We start from the raw sequence: 21,331 nt of genomic DNA on the forward strand, positions 1-21,331 counted from the left end.
TACACATTCTTACGGTAAAAGAAGAGCAAAGGGAAGGAAGGGAGAAGAAGAGTGGTGGGGGGGAGATAGAGCGAGAGAGAGAGAGGGAGAGGAAGGGACAGGGAGGGAGAGAGAGAGAGAGAGAGAGAGAGGAAGGAAGAGGATGGGAGAGGGAGGGAGAGAGAGAGAGGGAGGGAGGGAGAGAGAGAGAGGGAGGGAGGGAGAGAGAGAGAGAGGGAGGGGAGTGGGTTGACATCAGCAGCCTCCAGAATCATGCTTTCCAAGTGGAGAAAGGGAAGCTCATCCCTGAAGAAACACCTAGAATTTTGCATATTACAGGCCTAACTGGAGAATACAATACACTTATACTGGAAATTATTAAGCAGCTTTATTGCCGGAGGCTTCGGATTATCAGACATCTTTTTATTATTATTATTATTGATGGTAAGCCGCAAGCTCCAGCTCCGCGAGCTGCCCTACATTTTATACTCTATTTTCTCTATGCGGTTTTTTTTATGTTTACAACGCGTCGAGGAGATATCTTCAGGCGGATGTTTGCTTCATCCATAAAGGCGTAAAAAAAAAAAAAAAAAAAAAACATTTTACAGACAGAACATTTCCGGACAGAAAATACGGGAATGAGGTAAAGAGCCTCGGCGAAAAGAAAAGGCAGCGCGGCGGACATTGTGAGCCTGAAAACGGCCGCACACAGAAAGAAGATGCACAATTAATCTAAACATCGTGTTTTCCATGACAGTACTCAGGACCATATCGGAACAGTATGTAACACTGTCTTTATGGTCTTAGCATCTCGTTGTTTACAGCAATCAAAACGACGTTAATATCATCCTTGACCCGTCGAATTGTAAAGAAATAGGGCGGGCAATTTGCCCCGACTTTTTGTTCAGGTAATATTTACCCATAGTAAATATGTTCCACTGTGATTTTGTGCACTAATGTAATCAAGCGATCGTAGGACGTGGAGGAAAAACCACGGCGTTACTTTAAGGCCTAGAAAATAAGTGTGCTTAAAGAGAAACACTAAAAGAGACTGACTGGCATCTAGGATACACGTGCCTCTTAAATATGAGCAGATCAACTCAAAGGCATTGAGATCCCAGCTACACTTCTGTGTTTTCCTGTAATATGCAACATACTGTTTGGGATCACTAACTGCACCCTTTTATATCTATATATATATATATCTGGACAATCCAATCTGCAGGTCTACTTTTTTCAGGATACCAAAGTAAAAGTTTTGTCGAGATGGGGAGCGATGGTGAAATCCTAAGCCACGACTTGGCAAAGGTGTCTGATGAGGACTTGCTGGCTTGCTCTAAAGAAGAGCTGGTGAGTCGACTGCGGCGAGAGGAGTCAGAGAAGATGTCGGCGCTCATTCAGCGCGGACGCCTAATCAAGGAGGTGAACAAGCAACTTCAGGGACATCTGCTTGAAATCAGGGAGCTCAAAGCCATCAACCAGCGGCTGCAGGAAGAGAACCAGGAGTTGCGTGACTTGTGCTGCTTCCTAGACGATGACAGGCTGAAGGTGAAGAAGCTGGCACGAGAATGGCAGCTATTTGGCCACCATGCCGCCAAAGTGATGCGTGATGACCTGGGCGGCTACCTGAAGAAGCTCTCTGACCTGGAGCGTCTGCAGGATGGTTTGGTGAAGGAGAATCTGGACCTGAAGGAGCTGTGTCTAGTGCTCGAAGAGGAGTGTGTGAGCAGGAGTGATTCAAGCCCAGGGGGATCGACTGAGCTCAACCTGCCATGTATGGTGGCCCGGGACCTCGGGGATGGAAGCTCGAGCACTGGAAGTGTAGGCAGCCCTGACCAGCTCCACCTGGTATGCTCACCTGATGACTGAGCAAGAGTTCAGAGAAAGAGAGAGGATAATAGCCATCATCCCTTTATTCCTCTCAGAGAATGACAGAGAAGGGCCTGAATGAAGTTATATGGGCCAACCCAAAGGAGCAAAGAAGTTTACGATTTTAGTTGTCAGCAAACATCTCAACTGCTTATGCGAGACAAATAGATAGGCCACATTAGTCTTTTCTTTGCTTTTTCCTTTAGACTGTTGTTCATTTTACCCCACAATGTAGATAGACTTTATTATTGTGAATGATATTATTTTGCTTTGGAGAACAAGCATGATTGCAATAGTTTTAATCTTTACTTTAGTTCTGTCATATTGTGTTTATGAAATTTTTGAAAAGAAAGTAGTAGAAGGTCACTGAGATTTCCCCCCACTAATCTCTTATAAAACTGGTTGTACATAGGAATTAACCGATCAACTGGCTATTTACCACCGATTTTTACTGCACTGAAATATATTTTAAGGGGGTCTCATGTTTTAATGATGCACTAAACAGGGCTGAAACATTTCCCAAATGATTCATGTTTTTAAACTTCATAGAGCCATAAAACGACTTCTTGGAGGTCCTGCACAACAGCACTGAATCATTTTCAAGGGTCTCTCAAGACCTCTGGTTTAAAACTAATTGATTGCCAGTTATTTGGCTGTATGAAGTGTGCACTGAAACCGCACATTCAGAATTAGTACACTTTCTCACGATTATGATGTACTAAAGTTGCTCTAGTAAGATTTGTTACACTAAACCATCTTGTTGACTACTACACTGGACACCAGATGTTTTTTTTGCATTGATAAATTTTATTACCTAACTACTCACTGTACCATATTTTTTTGTGTTTTTGATTGTTGATTTTATGGGATTTTACATAGCTACATGCTATATTTACACACTGGCAACTGCAATGGGTACAATGATGTTTGTGAATTTATAATATTGTATAATTACGTTTAATTATGTTCTTTAGCTTTTACCTATATATTTTGATTTAGATGTACATCAGTATTACTTTAATGCCTTTTCTCCCTGTTTATAACCATAAGAATCTGATTTTGTGGCTTTTTTTGGCTGTAATCTTTGGGCCATGGTCGTTGTCAGTGGGAGAGCTTTAAATACATTTGATTGAGCTTGATTGAGAGATCTGAATGTGTAATAATCTTTCTTGTGTGCTGTGAGCCACCTAGACAAGGAAATTGCATACAGAGTGAAAGTTTTATTGATTTGCCTTTTATTTTAATGGTTTGTTCATTTTGGAGGCCAAAAAGACAGAAGTATGAAGCGTGTTATATTTTTGGGTTACCATTTTCTCTAATGGAGTATACAGAGGGCCTTTGAGAGCATGCACTCACTGAGCCAATAAGCACAAACCCCCTCTTCACTATCTCAATCATACGTGCACCAAGCTTTGAGTAAGGGCCACTCTTTAGATTCAAGAGCTAACAGAAGACTCTGTGTTCAAATCAGGGTCACCATGTTTATTCAGTTTGCCCTGGGTAGTTGCAAATATTGCTCATGTCACCATCATACTTATGCATTCTATCTAACCCTTGTTTCCTCATTTCCTGGGTTATTTATTTCCAATTCTAGGTCATTTGTCTCTTAACTCAAACTAAACGTGAGAGCGAGACAGTGTCTCCACATGTGGAGAGCGAGACAAAGACTCCACATGTAGAGTCATGTGGGTCGGGAATCAAACCACCAACCCTACGATTAGTGGACAACCCACTCTACCACCTGAGCCACAGCCGCCCCACTGAATGTAGATTAAGGATGGGTCTTTTCTCAGATACATTATTGGTAACATCACAGATATAAGGCAGAACTGTCGTGCCAACTGCATGCAGACATAGTTCAACAGTTTTTAAACATACAATTTTACGTTAGCCCTGTGATTGACCGGTGTTACAGCCAGGAGAATTCCCCTGCCTTTCGCAATTGGCTCCGGATCCACCGCTACCCCGACTAGGATAAACTGGTTACTGAAGTTGAATGAATGCATTTGAGGTCACTTTTGAAAAAAATAATGCAATACACTGACACTGTTATAAACATTGAAAAAGTTAGGCAATTACTTTGACATAAAAATGTACATTGGCACATATTTATTTGTGAGGGAGTCAGGGAATGCACAAGCTATATAGAGGAATGATAATAAAAACCCACTTGACTTGACTTGACTTGACTATGCTGGCTATCAGGACATCCTAAGAGGAAATAGTGTTGACTCCTCCTTTCCTCCTTCCCCATCCCCTAAGCCTCTTCTGTACTCTGTTTCTGTTTTCAGTCAGTGGCTTCTTTTTTATTTAAATGAGTGCATCTGAAATCTAGAAATCTGCATGTCAGCTGAAAAAATAGTCCTCTGGAAGAAGCAGCATTGCTGAAAGTGCTTTTGTTTAAGGCACAAATTAAAATCAAAAAAAGCTTTGAAATGGTAAAGGACACACTTATATAGTGTGTTTATTCAAAGCACTTTACACTGTTTCTCATTCACACACACACCAACGGTAGCAGAGCTGCCATGCAAGGTGCTAACTTGATCAACTTGGGGTTTAGTGTCTTGCCCAAGGACACTTCGGTATGTGGAGTCATGTGGGTCGGGAATCGAACCACCAACCCTACGATTAGTGGACAACCCACTCTACCACCTGAGCCACAGCCGCCCCACAGGGTAGTCTACTAGAAACTGGAAACATCTTAGACTGATCAGTGGAAATCATTACAAGAAAAAAATTACACAAACTAATTTGGATTTTTTTTTATTATACTCTTACATGTTGTACAGTATGAAAACTTTTCTTCACTGCTGAGGCTTACAATCTCAGTGACGAAAAATATAAATATAGTTTGCTCTGAAAAATAAATACACATCTGCGAAATTGTATGGACCAGCCGTAGTAGTGGATCAAACATGCTGTAATAATGCATACACTGTAGATTTCAATATATTAAGTACTTTATCTTTCTTATATAGAACTTTAGAAAAAGACAAAAAAAAAAAAAAAAACCTACACAGCTAGCATGTAATGAAAAGTTGTATTAAGTGCATATTTGTCCAAGACGTTCATCAGTAGAACAATTAAAATGAATCAGTGTAGCTGATTTATTACTAAAATGTTTCAGGCTTGTAATGTTTGTGATCTTCACATAAATCAAAATACCCAAATATTTTAAAATAGACATGATGTAACTAAGTAGCTTAATACACTGTACCATGTAAAAATACATAAAAAGAAATTACATTAGACTTGTAGCTTTGGATTGCATAGAACAAAGTTATAAAATCTGTCAACAATAGTAAAGTAGTTTCCATCCAACACAGTGATAGGCTTACATGTCTATTCATCAGTATGTAGTCAGTTAATGAATATTTCTAATAAGAAAGTTTTTGTATAAAGTATAAGTAAATACTTTTCAATATATAAAAAGGTAGTTTTTACCGTAGTTCATAGTTATGATTTTCATAAGATATGTTTCAACATTTGTACTCTTAATAGAATATACTAAATACTGTATTGTGCTTTGCAGTACTTCTAATTTGTTCTTAGGTAATACCTGGTGTGACTGCTAAAGCTAAACTGCTTAAATCTGGAACCAATTTGAGGGTTTACTGGATTTGTCTCACTGGGGAAACCCTTTAAATGCTGTTTGTAGAACTCAACAACAGAATGATTCTCCATCGTAGACCGTTCAAAATGGAACCACTTTACGAAGCCTAAGAACCTTTAACTGTCCAAGGTTTAAAGAACCCTATTTTCTAAGAGTGTATAAGAAAACACAGTGCTAAAGGCACAAGTTTGGTACAATCAGTACAATCTTCAGTGTACTCACAAATACACTTGTATTTATCTGACCTAGTATTAAACATACCTGTGAATATTCAGAGCACTTAAGGTTATGGTTAAACATGCGGTAAAACAGATTAAATGGTCAGGATGGTAGGCGAGTTGAGAGATTGATCTGACTGGTCCCCGCTGCTGCTGCTACGCCGATGAGCAATACCACATGGCTCTAGATTTCGGGAGGGCTGGGATGTACCATGCTGAGTCGTGGAGGAGGCAGAAAGGCTCGGTGCTTGTGATGAAGTAGGAGCATTGGTGTCAAGAGAGGTAGTAGGATAGGTGAAGATTAGGCTAGAAGTGAACGGAGTCAGTGAAGGTGTGGAAATGAGTATTGGAGTATGGAGGGAATCGGACTCTGGATTCATACCGCCAGAAGAGGTTGAAAATGGAGGTGGAATGGTGATTTTTGGCTTTGGTTTCTCCTGTTTGGTGGGAATCTGGCATTTTCTAGAGGGTCCGGGAAGTTCAGAATCTACTGGCTCAATTTTAATTCCACTCAGGGTAGGAAGAATGGGACTAGAGTCAGAGTCGGAATCTGAGTCCTGGACTTTGCAGATGGGTCTGTGGGCCTCCAAAACAAGTTCAAGCTTCTCTTTTTCCTTCTGTAGCTCAGCAATCTCTTTCTGTAGGCGGGACTTTTTGTCTTCCAACTGGTCAGTCTCCTGCAACAAAGGAGTTTCATGGTACAATTTGGTCTAAGTCAGTGTAAAAAGGCGGGTTTGTATGAGTAGCGCCACTTATGAGTCACTTTAGACAAAAAGCATCTGCCAAATGAATAAGTATCAATGTAGCTCAGCTTACATTTTGAAGTGAGTCGGTCAGTTCACGGCGACGAGTCCTACACTTGGCAGCAGCCAGTTTGTTTCGTTCCCTTCTAATTCTGCGCCTTTCGAGTTCTTCCGATGATAACTAAGGTCAAAACATCAGTAAGGTCAGAAAAATCTTTAACATATAAACATCTAAACCAAACATGTGGCCTACATGTTCATATAAGCAGCTCATATAGAGAAAAATGTAATGAACACTTTACACAGGTTCAAACTGTGAAAAGGTCACATCACCAACTTGTAATCACCATCACTCAAACTGTAATACTGCCATCTAGGGGACAGGGTCACTTCCATTTGTTGGGTACCACTAGAAGAGGCTGTGTAAAAATTACCACTAGTTTACATCAGCATCCTTGCAATCTGCCTTCTCCCATTTCAGCATTCACTCTTTGTCTAATTTAAATATTCATTTCTTGTTTGATTTCATGTGCCCTTTCTTCCTGCCCCTTATTGTGATGACTCATCTAGACCCCTCACTGACTCAGGTGTGAGTCATATGATTTTGCTCCAATGAGTCACATGATTTCCTGTCTCATTATTTCATTTGTCTCACACCCCAAGACTGAGACAGAGACTGAATTAAACCATAAATGCAAAGAATGGACACACACACACACACACACACACACACACACACACACACACTCACTCACATGGAAGGTCAAATGAATATGCTATGCCTTTTCCACACCTTTTTGTGGATCATCAATTCACTTGTACAGCCATCAGTCATGACAGGATATTACACATCGTCTGTTTCTACATTCCTTATAACTTTCTGCCAGAAACTTCTCCAGATTGTAGGGAAGGAAGGGGGGGGGGGGGGGTAATGGATCATAGTCATTTAAGAACAGAGTACCATGAGACTGAGGTCTTTCAGAGCATTAGCAAAAAGAGACTTATGGCCTTCATGGTTAACCACACTAAAATTCATTCAGAACTGGGAGATAAACAAAACTTACATGTTCATCATTTCTGCGTCTTGTGGATCGTCCTGAGTCCCTGATGATTCCTGGTCGGAAAAGGTGTGATTGGGTGGGATGAGGGTTCACACATGCAAGTCTTGGCGGCAGGGGGTACGGGTGACGAGGAGGATGCTTAGATGGTCCTGGCACTGGAAAAACAGAGGGCTGCACGAGCCACTGTAGGTCTTGGTTTGAAGTTACGGCATTGAGAGTCGGGACAAACTGACTGGATCCCGCCACCGAGTACTTTGGCTAAGGGTTAAAAGAACAGATGAAGCGTTTGTCATTAAAGCATCAAAGCAAAAATGAATAAATAAATAAAACATGGTTTTGTCCAAAAAAAGTAATAAAGGCACCATAAGGATTATTATTATGAAGGTTTATGTAGAAAGAAATACAGATTTTGGAGAACATATGGCTTCTTAAAAGTCCACTACAAAATACACTCAAATACGCAAAGATATCTCAAATAAGTACTCATTACTATGGTTATATTTTGACTCTTGAATTATGAACCAAGATATTTATTTTGACTTATGAGAGTTCTGTCCAGTGCTATGGCACCACTCTATTACTGGACGTGTAGTTACTTTATATCTATGATTATGAAGAGATATGCAAAAGAAAAAAACACATCATCAGCAACGTGACGGACTTACCTCTTGATGCTGGGTCGTACCGGTGCTGGTAGTTTGAGTACCGCTAGCAGAGCTCGACCCAGATGCAGAACTGTTATCAGGGAAGTTCTGATCCGTTCCTCGCCCAAAGTTCCCGAAGTTACGATACATGTAGGCCGTTTACTTTCCGGAAATCTCAAGAAAACAAACCAGATAAAAATGCGTCTTAGTCCGTGACAGAGTCAAACGTCCGAGCTCGCCTGCGCTGACTAACTTATACTCTGCCGTAGTACGAGATTTCAGAATTATTTACCCCTGCCTGGTTGCTCGAAAACCGGAGAATACACCTGTGACTTCTCAGGGGTGTCCTCAAGCACGAGTTTATATTCGTACTCTTCAAACTATCAACAGTAATTGATTAAAATGAAATTATGGCTTGGAAAAACACATACGACGTTCCGTTTTAAACCAATATCTCAGAATAATTTGCGATTATACTCGCTTAATTTGATATTGTGTTATATGTACCCCTCCCAGTTTACAAGAAATGGTACGGTCTACAAAGAGGGTGACGAAGGATCACGTGTAAGTTGACGTATATGCCCATATTTAGTTTTTTTCCGGGAATCCCATTATGGTTTTTTTTCTACACTTTTTGAAGGATTCACCCCTTGGTACTGACAGAAACGTATTTGTGTGTAGTTCAGCACAGTGGTAATAAAATATTTGTTGACTGTTGATAATGTAGTAAGTTTTTAAATCGTTTAAATGTATATTATACTGTATATATTATGTACTGTACATTGTATCAGCTGATGAGTGAAAATGAGAGTAAACCTAAGTACATTCTGGATGAATTAAAGGAGGGAGGGGCAGGAATACTTAGGCACAGTGAAAGAAAGTAGAGGGGATGTTTCAACCTAAAGGTGCGAACTTTCAGGATATTTGACAAACAGGAAGTTTATCAATTCCACAGATGTTATCGTAGGCAACGATTTTGGTCAAAGTGAAAAAATCAAACAAACAAATGATTCAAAGAGTATTGTGTACGCGTTTTTGTTCTTAAATTTTTATTAACGTTGCTTTTAATGCTGTTTGTATCGGTTGGTGTTCATTGGTAATGTGTAGTGTGACCATTTGGTCAGTACGAGATATGAAAATCGACAGCTGCATCTTTCTGCCACTCATTTCCCGACAATCCTGTGACTCATCAGTGAGGTCCTGAATAAAGCTGGTGCCACATAACCCCAACTGGGTTCACTAGCATAAATACCTACTGTTAAAAAAATAAATAAATAAAAATTAATAACAACAACAACAACAACAACAACAATAATAATAATAATAATAATAAACACAGAAATATCATTTCGGGATGATAATATAATTAGTTGGTTTTTTTTAAAAATAATATTATATAATCATATTATAGTTTATGTTTTTATAGCTTCTCCTTATTTGCAGTTAGCCAGTACTGAGTTTTGGACTCGATTTTATGAGAAAGTTTCATATCTCAGTCTCAACAGCTTTATTTTCAATATAAGCAGACCCAGTGAGAAATTAGGTGATTGGTGCGTGTGACGTCATGCCTGTAAAATGTCTGACTGGGACTAGATTGAGGCAGATCAGCCCAGACAAAAACCCTAAGTGCGACACGCCCAACCACGTGTCTATGTACAGCAGGTACGTGATTTCTTGGTGAGATGGCATGCCCCGACATCCTGGGCTTTATTCTAATGAACATCGCTGACGTTGCTGAGTTTTGGGCGGTGCTCAGTGGCACTCCCCTTTACAAAAAACTCCCAGGTGACAAAACATCAGATTACTCTATTTTAAGCATTTTAAATCTGCACTATTCCGGTTTTACAGTGAATTCGGTTCCAATAAGATCTCAAACCTCTCCCTGTCATCCCCCCTAATACACTAGATAATGTTTGTGATGTTTTTGAGCAGCTACGTTTGTTTTTTTTCTTAACTGAAATTGTTTAATAAAATAACTAAACGGCTTTGGAATGCGTTACATTTTATAAAAATCTATTTAAATACGTCTAAAATCACCAAGGCACAACAAATGTAAGAGAGAATTGATTTCCATTTAACATAGCTCGATTTGATGCGTCAGTTCTAACATTAATTACTTTATATAGTCAAACATATCAGGTTAGGGCAATTTCTCACTGAAAATGCACTAACATAATAACAGACTAATCACTGTTCTGTGTAATATGTCTTTCAAAAGTTTCAAATCCATTAAAAGGCTACAATTTAGAGAGACTGACGAGGCTGTGGGACATCCACGATACAAATGGGGTCTTAAATACCGTTAAGCAAACGGTTTGTGCGCATGCGCACTTCAGTTTTGCACATGTATTTCAATGCCTGTTGCATTTTCCGAGTATAAAACGCCTATACACAATATCCTACCTATAGTTTTGGGCTGGAAACATTTTCTGAAATAGTCACAGTAATAAAACAGACACAGTAGTACAAAATGTGTGTTATTTTACGGAAACTCCCTACAGTAGGACAGTTTGATAAGGCAGGACAACACGTTTAGAAAACTATTGTCAGAGATGCTGTTAGTGAAAATTAATCACCACCTTCTGTCCAATCAGTTTCCAAAATTTCACAGCACCAGGGTATATGACATTAATATATAATAATGTATATGAAATATAGATAAAAGTATGTACATATAAATATCATTGAGGAAAACTGTTTAAATACTTCCTAAAATAAAATAAATAAAAAATATGTCTGATTTGGTCATTGCTTTCGCCTCACCATTCCTCGTTCTGTCAACATAACGTTCAATGTGACTGACATGCACAGAATCCAATCAACATTCCGAGTTACGTCACTCAATTGGCTATTTGACCAATGAGATTAGAGACAGCGCGGCGGTGCCACGCAGGCACAGTTTCATCAGCCAATGACAAAACAGGCGGGGCGGGTTTACGGTTGTCTACGTTGCTGTAAGTACAAGTTAACGCAGGAACTTAGCTGCCTATTTGAAAGTTCTGCTTTTGTTGTGAGCTTAAGGTAGCTGAAATTTGATCATGTTTTGACTTTGTCGGTCCATTTGATTTTAAGCTTTGACAGTAGCTTATACTCAGTGTCATCTTCTAAAGTCAGCTTGCTGGCTATCAGTCTGTCTAGCCACCTAGCTAGCACAGTATTCAGGTAGAAATGGGGGAAAAGCTGACCAGTATTAGCTAGCTGGGTGTTTATATTACACACAGGAGTCACGTGAGTTATTGGGTTAATAGGTGTATGCACCTTTATTCTTTATTCTTTATTCTTTTTTTCCTGGTAAATCTGACTAGATAATCATATTGTCTTCTTGTTTAAAGGAGGAAAACGATGGCCCATCAGCATCACGTTTACCGGGCTAGTAAGTATGAGAACTTTGCAATCAAGCTGCTTAGTTTCCTCAGAATATTGCTGGAGTGTCTGTATGCTATCTAAAATATAATGCCAATACGCCACATTCGACATCAGTTGCCTCATAACAATGTCATGCATGATTTCTAACATTTGCAGTACACTTGATGTTAAGCAAATCAAAATGAAAAGTGAACAATTCTGTTCACATCCCCATAGATTATTACATTCTGTTGCAGTCACACGTTGCCCCCTCTAACCATGTGATTAGTGTTTATAATGTACGCTTTAAGTCATGGCAGTTTGTATTAAATCTCTGTAATTGTATATTGTCTCGCGCAGCAAAACCGAGGGCTCGTGCAGCTCCTCCAGGAGATCCCCTTCTTTTTGAGGACACCAGTTCTGGTGTGCCACCCATGAACAACCAGAACTACTATGAATCTGGTTATAACATAGGGGCCGGAGTATCAGGTGGCCAAGGGACCGGTGGAGCGAACAACCTCTTTGCAGATCCTGTGGCCAGTGCAGCGATGATGTACGGTTCCTCACTTGCAAACCAAGGCAAAGAAATAGTAAACAAAGAGGTAAGATGTCCTGTATAGATGATGCTTGATATCCATAGCTATCACATGTTGCACTTAGATTTCGTTCTTTATCAAACACTTGCGTTTTTCAGTTTTTTGATCAAATTTAATTTCATTTTATTTCTGCTTGCTGTGTTACAGATCAGTCGATTTATGTCTGTGAACAAGCTGAAGTATTTCTTCGCAGTTGACAGCAAATATGTCATAAAGAAGCTAATGATTCTCATGTTCCCCTATACGCATCAGGTAACAAGAGGAATCGTTGCATTCAGTGGGCGGATTGTCATTACACGTACTTGCATTGTCGTAACTGTGATGTCATTTTCAGCATCAGTTTAGGAAATTATTTATTAACATAACGTGTTTAATGGATCTGATAGGGAGCGAATTCTAGACAAGCTTTCTCTCGGTTCGTTGTTTATCTCTATAAATGACATGAACTGATATCTGAACAGGAGTACAGCACTGTAACGCTGTCTCTCTTGTGATCTACTCTATCATCAGGACTGGGAAGTTCGGTACCACAGGGATTCTCCACTCCCACCTCGACATGATGTCAATGCTCCAGATCTCTACATACCTAGTAACTATTCACTGAATTTTCTGGAGTGAATTTGTTTTGACAATCACAGATTATTATTATTATTTTTTTTACATCAGTTGGATCAGAAAGTATGAGCAGACTGGTCAGTCTGAAATTTCACAGAAAAATCTTTGATGTTACTACAATACTTTTGAAAGTTCAGCTATAGAATGTTTTATTTATTTATTTGTTTTTTAAACAAAAGCAAAGAACACCTCAAACATACCTGAGTCTTATTTTATGTGTGATGAGCCCTACTGAATTGACATGGATGAATAGCAACAATTGGATATTACATTGTTATATAAAGTATGACCTTGTTTAATTTAACATTTAGCATATAGCCTATTTGGGCTATATATAAAATAATACTCATTTTGCAAGGTATTTACTGTATTACTTTCTTATTGCTTAGTTTGCTTATCGAAATTATTTGTATGTTTTTGTTTTGTTTTTAGCAATGGCTTTCATCACCTATATTTTGCTGGCAGGAATGGCTTTAGGAATACAGAAACGGTGAGTTCTGAAATGTCACCCACAGAATCGGTGCTAAAAAAAGCTTATATGAAGTGCTTATATAAAGATCCTTGGTTGAATAATCCAAATTCATAATATTATATTTATATGTCTGTCTTTTACGTTATTGTTGTGTGCACTCCTGAATTCTTCATCATTTTCATTATGTCTGTACACAATCTAACTTGTTTGCATTTCTTTGTTGCTAGGTTCAGCCCAGAGGTCCTAGGTTTGTGTGCAAGCACTGCTCTGGTTTGGGTCATCATTGAGGTTCTTGTAATGTTGCTGAGTCTGTACCTGCTCACGGTGCACACAGATCTTTCAACCTTCGACCTTGTGGCCTACAGTGGATACAAATATGTTGGGTAGGTTTTTCCCCCTCCTCCCATCTGGTCCTAACGACCTCATCCTAAATTCCGTAATCATGTCATTGCCATTTTCATTCATTTTCCATTACACAGTTATACACAAAGTTGATTAGTTTTGTTTTTGTTTCAGAATGATCTTCACAGTTCTGTGTGGACTTATCTTTGGCAGTGATGGCTACTTTGTTGCTCTTGCCTGGTGCTCTTGTGCCCTCATGTTTTTCATTGTGAGTACTGGGAGAGAATCAGAAGTGCATATATGATGTTTTTAAATGGGATTCACATACACTTAAAACTTGTGACTAATAGCTAAACGCTTGTGGAAACCTGACCATGACACGCATACATTCTTTTTGAAAATCCCATTGTAGATTTAGCTGACCCCTTTCCTGTTGTAATAACCTCCACTCTTCTGGGAAGGATTTCCACTAGATTTTGGAGCAAGGCTGTGGGGATTTGCTCATTCAACCACAAGATTAGTGAGGTCAGGCATGGATGTTGATCGAGAAGGCCTGGGGTGCAGTCAGCATTCCAGTTCATCTCAAAGGTGTTCAGTGGGGTTGAGGTCAGGGCTTTGTGCAGGTCACTTGAGGTCTTCCACGCCAACCTTGACAAACCATGTCTTCATGGATTTTGTGTTGTGGCATTGTCATGCTGGGACAAGTTTGGCGTCTTAGTTCCAGTGAAGGGAAATCTTAATGCTACAGCATTCAAGAACATTCTATACAATCGTGTGCCTCCAGTTTTCTGGCCACAGCTTGGGGAAGGCTCCGATAGATTGTGCTTAATGTATGTCCAGTGAGTAGGTTTTCATTAACACATGAGTCTTGAGAAACGTTTAACATGCTCCAAAATGAAAATGTATATTCCATATCATACAGATGATATTAAAAGGTAAGAAAAACAATAATGAAAAATCACATTTATTCTTCATTCCCCCTTTTTGATTAATTAAATGTGTAGTAAGCAAAAAAAAATTTGTATATATTGATTGCATATGGATAAATGTGATTATATATTAGGTCATGATGAATCAGTAATATGAGGTGATTAACATATGACAAAGATTGAATTGAGTGTGTGTGTGTATATATATATATATATATATATATATATATATATTATATATATATATATATATATTATATATATTATATATATATATATTATTTATATATATTATATATATATATATATATATATATATATATATATATATATATATATATATATATATATAAAAGAATGGATTCAATTAACCGATTAAATGATCACTGATGACAAGTTTAGATTAAATGAATGACCAAAAAATTATTAAATGATTGCCGAGATTACAGAGCTTGTTGGTGAGGCTGAGAATATGATCTGCTTGTGTGTTTTAATGAAAGATGTTTTTACATTCACAAACCGACCTATAACACACTACATGAAAGGTAATATTTGAAAAACCATAATAGCTGCACTTTAAGCTTAAAGATTTGTATTATGCATGCAGTATAACATCCACCCAAAACTTGTTTGAAAACTTTTTGATTTTACTTCACGTCAAAGGTTACTTTGATATGGCCTCAGGCATTAAATGTTCCACGGCTGGAAAAGAGGAGGATTGGTGTCTTATCTCAGTCACGTACGTGCTTTTGTGATCCACTCAGTGGATCTTTCTTATATCCTGCGGACTATGCCACTTGATGGATTATGAAGTAATTTTCTGGTTTTCTTCTTAAGAAAGATGCAAGCAGGCACAAACTTGGAGAAAATTAATGGTTTTATTGAAGGTTAATGTACATACACAGGTGTTATCCTTTCAAGGTTTAGTCCTCAACTACTTACATACTAAAAACAAACCTTACTAAGATCTTATCTAAGCTTCTAACTCGGGGTCAGCTAAATAAAACTGTCTCTTAGGTCCTGGCAAACACATTCCTGTGCTCAATATAAGCCCAGTGAGGAGGTTTTCATTAACACACAAGTCTTGAGAAACGTTTAACATGTTCCAGTAAGTATGAAATTTAAAATTGAAATTCCATATCATACTGACATCAAGGAAACACTATAACGAGAAATTACAATTATTCTTCACTGGTCACATGGGTGGGATTGTCAGGTCTTCACAAACTTTTGGCTATATAGTGTAGCTTGACTTGCCATTATGCAACCCAAATCAGAGGTCTGTTGTTTACGTTTTAATTTATTTATTCATTTTCATATGATTCATTTTCATGTGATTCATATTCATGTGATTCATTTACCTTTTCTCTACTCTCCTCCCTTCCCTTTCCCAAATATTTCATTGATATCACCCCCCAACCCCCCCCATATCATGGCTACTCAATAACTGTTGCTGGTTGTATAAATATTATAAAACCCAAGAACAGGCACAAAACTTTAAGTGAGAAGTGTCTGTAACTCCATAAAGTATACAATAAAGGGATGCCATTTATAAAAATAACAATAAATAAATCAATAAATCATCTAAGTTAGGAGCGTATACAATACCGGTCTTTGCATTAGATTACCAGCAACTATAATATATCTACCATTCGCATCAGCGATAACGTTAGTGGACGAAAACTGTAACCTTTTATCAATTAAAATAGCGACCCCTCCTACTTTCAAATTAAAGTTCAAGTGGAAGACGTTTCAAATATGTAAAAGCCTTAGATCTCTTGACAGGATTACCTCTGACGTTCCAACAAATAAATCTTAAAGGCGTGCCTGTCCCAGCCGGAGTGGGACCCCCCCTCCCCTCCAACACACCCAAAGTCTCCATAAAACAAAGGGAGACGGCACTGTTTCCCACCAAGAGTTGTCCACAATGTGAAAACAACTCAAAGAGTAAGCCGAACTAACCAACTAAATTACCTAAACAAAAAAAAAATTCCAGTAAGAGAAAAGTCCCCTACTGACTTCAAATCTGATATATAGTCTGCGCACTTTAATAAATATAATGTCCTTACCTTTTAAAGACTTGTAACAAATAATATAACACAGTGTAGCACGTAAAGATGAGGAAACAACACTAATAAAATGAAATAAACTCTAACCCAGTCAGAGCATCAAAACAGAAGTAAATTTAAGAGGAGTGAGTCCACAAAATCTAGACGAAGTAATGCACCGACAATATCTTCAATAAGAATCTGAATTCTGTAGAGCTGTAAGGCTGAGTGCAAAAAAAGAATAAAAGTGGAAAAAAAACTCCACTATATAGGTGATGCAGTTCACCCCGATATCAAGAGTTTAACGTAGTCTCCTGCTTCCTCCGCTGAAATAAAGTCCTTCTGGACACCATTATATGTAATGCGAAGCCGAGCTGGGTGAAGTATTCCATAGTGAGCTCCCTCAATACCACGAAGGTGACGCCAAACCTTGTTAAACACGGCCCTTGCCCAGGCTGTCTTGGCTGTGTAGTCAGGGAAAATGGAGATGGTCAAATCCCTCGTTTTAATCTGCTGGATCTCTCTCGCACGGTGTAAAATATCAACACAGTCACTGTGATAGTGGAATCTGCACACAATAGCTCGTGGTCATTCACCAGGCTTGGGCTTCAGCTGAAGGGTCCGGTGGGACCGGTCCAGAACCGGCTCCTTCTCCAGACCAAACGCTTCTTTTAACAAGGTCACCACAGCAGCAGTTGTACATGTGTCAGGGCCCTCTGGAACTCTTGACTATCCTAACGTTATTGCGCCGAGACCTCGACTCCAAATCCTCACATTTATTCTCTAATTGAGTCACGGTCGCAGTGAGAGACTTGATAGTAGTCTTCATATGAACTATGTCAACGGTGCAACCAGAGAGCGCATGCTCCATTTCCCCATCAGTACCTTTCAGTGTTGATATGGTAGCATCGGTAGCGACTTTATCACCAGCCAGCTGTGTCTTCACGGCCTGTAGGTCAAGCTGGATAGTAGACAGCGCATCCCTGAACATCGCCTGAACTCCTTTTTAAAAATATCGGCAATGTCCTTCCTCAGTGAAGGAGTGCGGCGAAGTCAGGGTCACAGCTCGGGGACACGGATTCAGGGGGAGAAGGGGACTCGCTCACGGCGCGCACACTAGGTCTCAGTCGTGTCTGAATGCTACCACGGGTTTTCGTGTTCTTTCCAGACATCTTAACGTGCCACAGAGTTAAAAGTGCAAATAAGGAAACAGAGTAGAATAAGTCAAAATATATTATATGACCAAAAAGCGCTAATTAATTACAATTTTAATTGAAATCAGCAGGAGCCTCCAACTTCGCGTCTTACTCCATCGAACACCGAATTCGAATCAGAGGTCTGTTGTTTAGCTTGTTAATGCTTGATTTCTCACTAATTAAACAAGTTGTAATGTTAAAACATGAATAATTCTTATATATCTGCAAATAAATTAGTAATACTTGTTTAAATGTTTACCGACAATACTTTTTCCGCATACTTACCTACTATATAGAATGTGAAATACATGTATTTTGTCTAATATATAGTAGGTAAGTATGTGGTTTGGGACACAGCCCATGGCTTCAAGCAGTCGTCTATTTGCACGGATTGCTTGACAAATAATGAACTGCACTTGAAGCTTTCATAAAATGAAACACCCAAAACTGTATACGGTACCATAACGAAGACGAACTGTATACGTGACATTCTAGAGGGAACGTCGGACAGCGTGGCACGAGGACGTAATGACGTGTGCCGTTCGAGCTATGTTCTATAACATGTAAAACGGGAACATGAAAGGAATATTCTAAAAGCGACTCATGTAAACACCTTAATCACAATATTGACTTATTCAGAATAAGGCCAATAATTAGATTATTGCTGTCCATGTAAACTTAGTCGGTGTCCTCCATTTTTTTTCAACGAATACAAAACTTTTTTTTATTGTTAAATAAAACAAATAAGTAGCTAAATACTTCAAGCGTGGTTTCATTTAATATCTCCTGAAATCAGAAATCACTAGTTAGAGGTGTGCAGTGCTGACCTGTTGGGAATCAGGAAGTGAATTGCTGTTGTGTGAGCATTAATAAAGTCGAATGTTATATTATACTTATAGCCTAGTACTCTATGAACTTGGACACTACAAATGTATAACACGGAAGAACAGTTAACATTCATTCAGTTTTATTATGCTTTATTTAACCTGATGCATGAGTTTAGACAGACATTTCCAACTAGATGTGCTAGACTGTACCTGGGACAAAAAAAAATAAAATTTCTTTCATCTTTTTCAAAGATGTTCATTTTAGACCTGCTGATAACAGTTAATTCTAACTTTCTGTAAAGTTCATGACAGAATTGTAAAATTTGAATTGAATGTCATTTGTGCACTTGTTTTACATTATTGTAATTGTCTTCAGGTCCGCTCTCTCAAAATGAAGATCCTTTCTTCGCTGTCTTCAGACGCGCTGGGTGCCGGAGCAAGTGCAAAACCCCGCCTCCGCTTGTACATCACTGTGGCTTCTGCTGTCTTTCAGCCAATCATTATCTACTGGCTGACTGCTCATTTGGTCAGATGACCAGGTGTAAAGGTTCACAAGGAGGAAAAGAACTTTTAAAACAGTACAAAAAGCAGTGTCTGTTGTGAATCCGATGACTCCATAGTTTTCTTTGTCATTTCAACTGGAAATATGGCCTGCCAATAATAATTACATTTTGCCTGACTTTGAGAACATACCATGGGATTATTATCGTTTGAAAAAGTGATTGCCCAGACTTTTGTTTTTGGGTATGGGTTTTACATTTTAAGTATTATTGAAATTGTTGAGGGGTTTTTTCTGACTTGAGTGACTGACTCAGTCATAGGGAAGAAAAGATCTTGTGACAGTTTCAAAATAATCACCTCTCTTTTAAGTTTAATTATCCAGTTTGTCCCGTGTTCCTTATGCCCAGCGTGATTTTGTGTGGTATATTATAATAGTGCTAAACACACTCTCTGCTGAGCCAATGTGCCCTTATTTTCTATTTGTCTGTGCATGAAAAACAGTGTTTTTTCTTACTGTAAAAAAATAAATGGGCAGTTAAATTTTAATTAGGTTTGTTGATACGTTACTGTTTTCAGGGTATTGCACACTCCACACCATACAAGGTCGAGCTCTAAAGAAGAAGAACAGAAGAGAGTGCATCATGAATATATTTATGTATTTGATCTCGATCTAAACTCACTCCTAAAAAAAATACTATGTATTAAAACACCTTCCCTTTGTATTTGTCTATGTATGTTGTTATGTAGATTTTCTTGAAAAATCTGCATTTTAAGGATCTCCAATGGCTCCTTTCTAAACTTCATACTGCATACTAAATTGGAGTATGTCAAAATAGTTCAATTCTGATGGTGTCATATTTTGATTGCATGGCTATGTACAAAACTAATGTATGTAATCTAAAACACATATAACTAACACCATTTAGGCATACTGCTTAGAATGGTAGTATGCATATTTGGATCTAGTCTGTGTCCCCTATTAAGCTAAAGAACCTTTGGAACAATCTTTTAAAACCCCTGAAGTTCACTAAATAGTAAGTACTAAGTAGTATTCTACAAAATGTGTACACCAGTCATTTATTTATATATATTTATATTTATATATATATATATATATATATATATATATAACATGTCTATGTCAAAAATTGGGATGGCTGAAATGACAAAAATGTCATAATCACGATTCCTGAAGACATGTATAGGACACAGATATCATGATATACAGGTTTGCCAAGAAACTTCCAGCAAAAACAAAAGTGAAAATTGAAAAGTTTAATGATAATTTTATTTTATTTCTGTGGAAAATGAATCAATGTTACATGGTCATTTTGCCCAGCTCTATCTGAAACCGCATACTACTCTACTAATTAGTACAAACATGGTGTGCTACATTCAGTAGTATGCCACTTTGTTATTAACCCCATTTTATCGGCTCAGTCTATTGCATTCTCTGTGCAATTTCAGAATTTAACCCCACTCTATCCCACTGACAAAGTGTAATGTTATGATGCTATTTCTGAACTATTCTCAGTGCAGCAATTACACTGACATGAACAGTGTTGCTAAGATTTTTAAGGCCAGTGCTGGGTTTAAAGGGATATTGATAGTAATCTAGGCAGCCCTGTGGTCATGAAATGAACTGCGATGGGTTGCATAATGATTAACACGAATTTCAAATAGAGAAGGGAGCTGTGGTCTCTTATACTTACAAGGAGTGTACAGCATGTTTAACTGATACATTAATACCAGCACAACACCCACCGAAATGCCATTACCATGTCTGTTATTGATAGGCTCAGAATGATCCACAACTAAATGACATCTGATTAGTAGTGGTCCTATCCACATTCCATCCTGTTCCATTCATGGACAAGTAGAGGAAGGTGGACATACTGTGCATTGCAGCAGATGGGCAGCAGACAGTAATTGTATAATACACCTGTAAAGTGCACCTGTATGATAGGTGAACTTGATGAAATAGCCAATGAATGTGTCTTATCATGCTGTTTAGTAATGTAGTACACTTTCATAAAAATAAGAAAAGTGTAGTGCACACTACATGAATTAGCTCTGATTTCCCTGGCTACTTCTTTTGAAAGATATTTGTCTAGTGCGCATCTGTTTGAAAGATATTTGACTCGTGCACATCTGTGTGAAAGATATTTGACTCGTGCACACCTGTGTGAAAGATATTTGACTTGTGCGCACCTATTTGAAAGATATTTGACTCATGCACATCTGTGTGAAAGATATTTGACTCATGCACATCTGTGTGAAAGATATTTGACTCGTGCACATCCTTGTGAAAGATATTTGACTCGTGCACATCC

The 21,331-nt window shown here is 38.4% G+C and overlaps 3 protein-coding genes across 7 annotated transcripts; 2 read left to right on the top strand and 1 right to left on the bottom strand.

The window, feature by feature from the left end:
- Window positions 1-220: 220 nt before the first annotated feature.
- ccdc85b (coiled-coil domain containing 85B) lies at window positions 221-2,987 on the top strand. 3 transcript variants are annotated; one of them, XM_047157166.2, is made up of 2 exons: window positions 221-887; window positions 1,205-2,987. In XM_047157166.2, the coding sequence occupies exon 2, from the start codon at window positions 1,246-1,248 to the stop codon at window positions 1,846-1,848; it is 603 nt and encodes a 200-aa protein (XP_047013122.1). In that variant the 5' UTR covers window positions 221-887; window positions 1,205-1,245; the 3' UTR covers window positions 1,849-2,987. The 3 variants fall into 3 exon arrangements, with proteins under 3 accessions (XP_047013122.1, XP_017330731.1, XP_053538079.1); XM_017475242.3 differs by having other exon boundaries at window positions 1,220-2,987; XM_053682104.1 differs by having other exon boundaries at window positions 221-423; window positions 1,220-2,987.
- Window positions 2,988-4,595: 1,608 nt separating this feature from the next.
- On the bottom strand, window positions 4,596-8,414 carry fosl1a (FOS like 1, AP-1 transcription factor subunit a). The gene is made up of 4 exons (XM_017473359.3): window positions 8,149-8,414; window positions 7,487-7,741; window positions 6,496-6,603; window positions 4,596-6,356 (listed from the first exon to the last, which is right to left on the bottom strand). The coding sequence occupies exons 1-4, from the start codon at window positions 8,275-8,277 to the stop codon at window positions 5,775-5,777; spliced, it is 1,074 nt and encodes a 357-aa protein (XP_017328848.2). The 5' UTR covers window positions 8,278-8,414; the 3' UTR covers window positions 4,596-5,774.
- A 2,557-nt stretch (window positions 8,415-10,971) lies between these two features.
- On the top strand, window positions 10,972-19,544 carry yif1a (Yip1 interacting factor homolog A (S. cerevisiae)). Of its 3 annotated transcripts, none has more exons than XM_017475153.2 (9): window positions 10,972-11,081; window positions 11,460-11,500; window positions 11,833-12,074; window positions 12,216-12,320; window positions 12,579-12,657; window positions 13,116-13,173; window positions 13,383-13,538; window positions 13,672-13,765; window positions 18,874-19,544. In XM_017475153.2, the coding sequence occupies exons 1-9, from the start codon at window positions 10,987-10,989 to the stop codon at window positions 19,030-19,032; spliced, it is 1,029 nt and encodes a 342-aa protein (XP_017330642.2). In that variant the 5' UTR covers window positions 10,972-10,986; the 3' UTR covers window positions 19,033-19,544. The 3 variants fall into 3 exon arrangements, with proteins under 3 accessions (XP_017330642.2, XP_017330641.2, XP_017330643.1); XM_017475152.2 differs by having other exon boundaries at window positions 11,024-11,148; XM_017475154.3 differs by lacking the exon at window positions 10,972-11,081 and adding an exon at window positions 11,166-11,355.
- The last annotated feature ends 1,787 nt before the right edge of the window (window positions 19,545-21,331 follow it).

This window comes from Ictalurus punctatus, chromosome 8, assembly GCF_001660625.3.
Source record: "Ictalurus punctatus breed USDA103 chromosome 8, Coco_2.0, whole genome shotgun sequence".
Taxonomy (NCBI): domain Eukaryota; kingdom Metazoa; phylum Chordata; class Actinopteri; order Siluriformes; family Ictaluridae; genus Ictalurus; species Ictalurus punctatus.

What these genes read in the sequence shown, in the direction of transcription:
- fosl1a (XM_017473359.3), bottom strand. Translation starts at nt 8,277, where the DNA reads ATGTATCGTAACTTCGGGAACTTTGGGCGAGGAACGGATCAGAACTTC. An exon ending in GTACGACCCAGCATCAAGAG is followed by an intron (nt 7,742 to 8,148) that starts GTAAGTCCGTCA and finishes TTTAACCCTTAG; the next exon opens with CCAAAGTACTCGGTGGCGGG. An exon ending in TGACCGACTCACTTCAAAAT is followed by an intron (nt 6,357 to 6,495) that starts GTAAGCTGAGCT and finishes CCTTTGTTGCAG; the next exon opens with GAGACTGACCAGTTGGAAGA.
- ccdc85b (XM_047157166.2), top strand. Translation starts at nt 1,246, where the DNA reads ATGGGGAGCGATGGTGAAATCCTAAGCCACGACTTGGCAAAGGTGTCT.
- yif1a (XM_017475152.2), top strand. Translation starts at nt 11,039, where the DNA reads ATGACAAAACAGGCGGGGCGGGTTTACGGTTGTCTACGTTGCTGTAAG. An exon ending in GCATCACGTTTACCGGGCTA is followed by an intron (nt 11,501 to 11,832) that starts GTAAGTATGAGA and finishes TGTCTCGCGCAG; the next exon opens with CAAAACCGAGGGCTCGTGCA. An exon ending in TCCAGATCTCTACATACCTA is followed by an intron (nt 12,658 to 13,115) that starts GTAACTATTCAC and finishes TTTTGTTTTTAG; the next exon opens with CAATGGCTTTCATCACCTAT.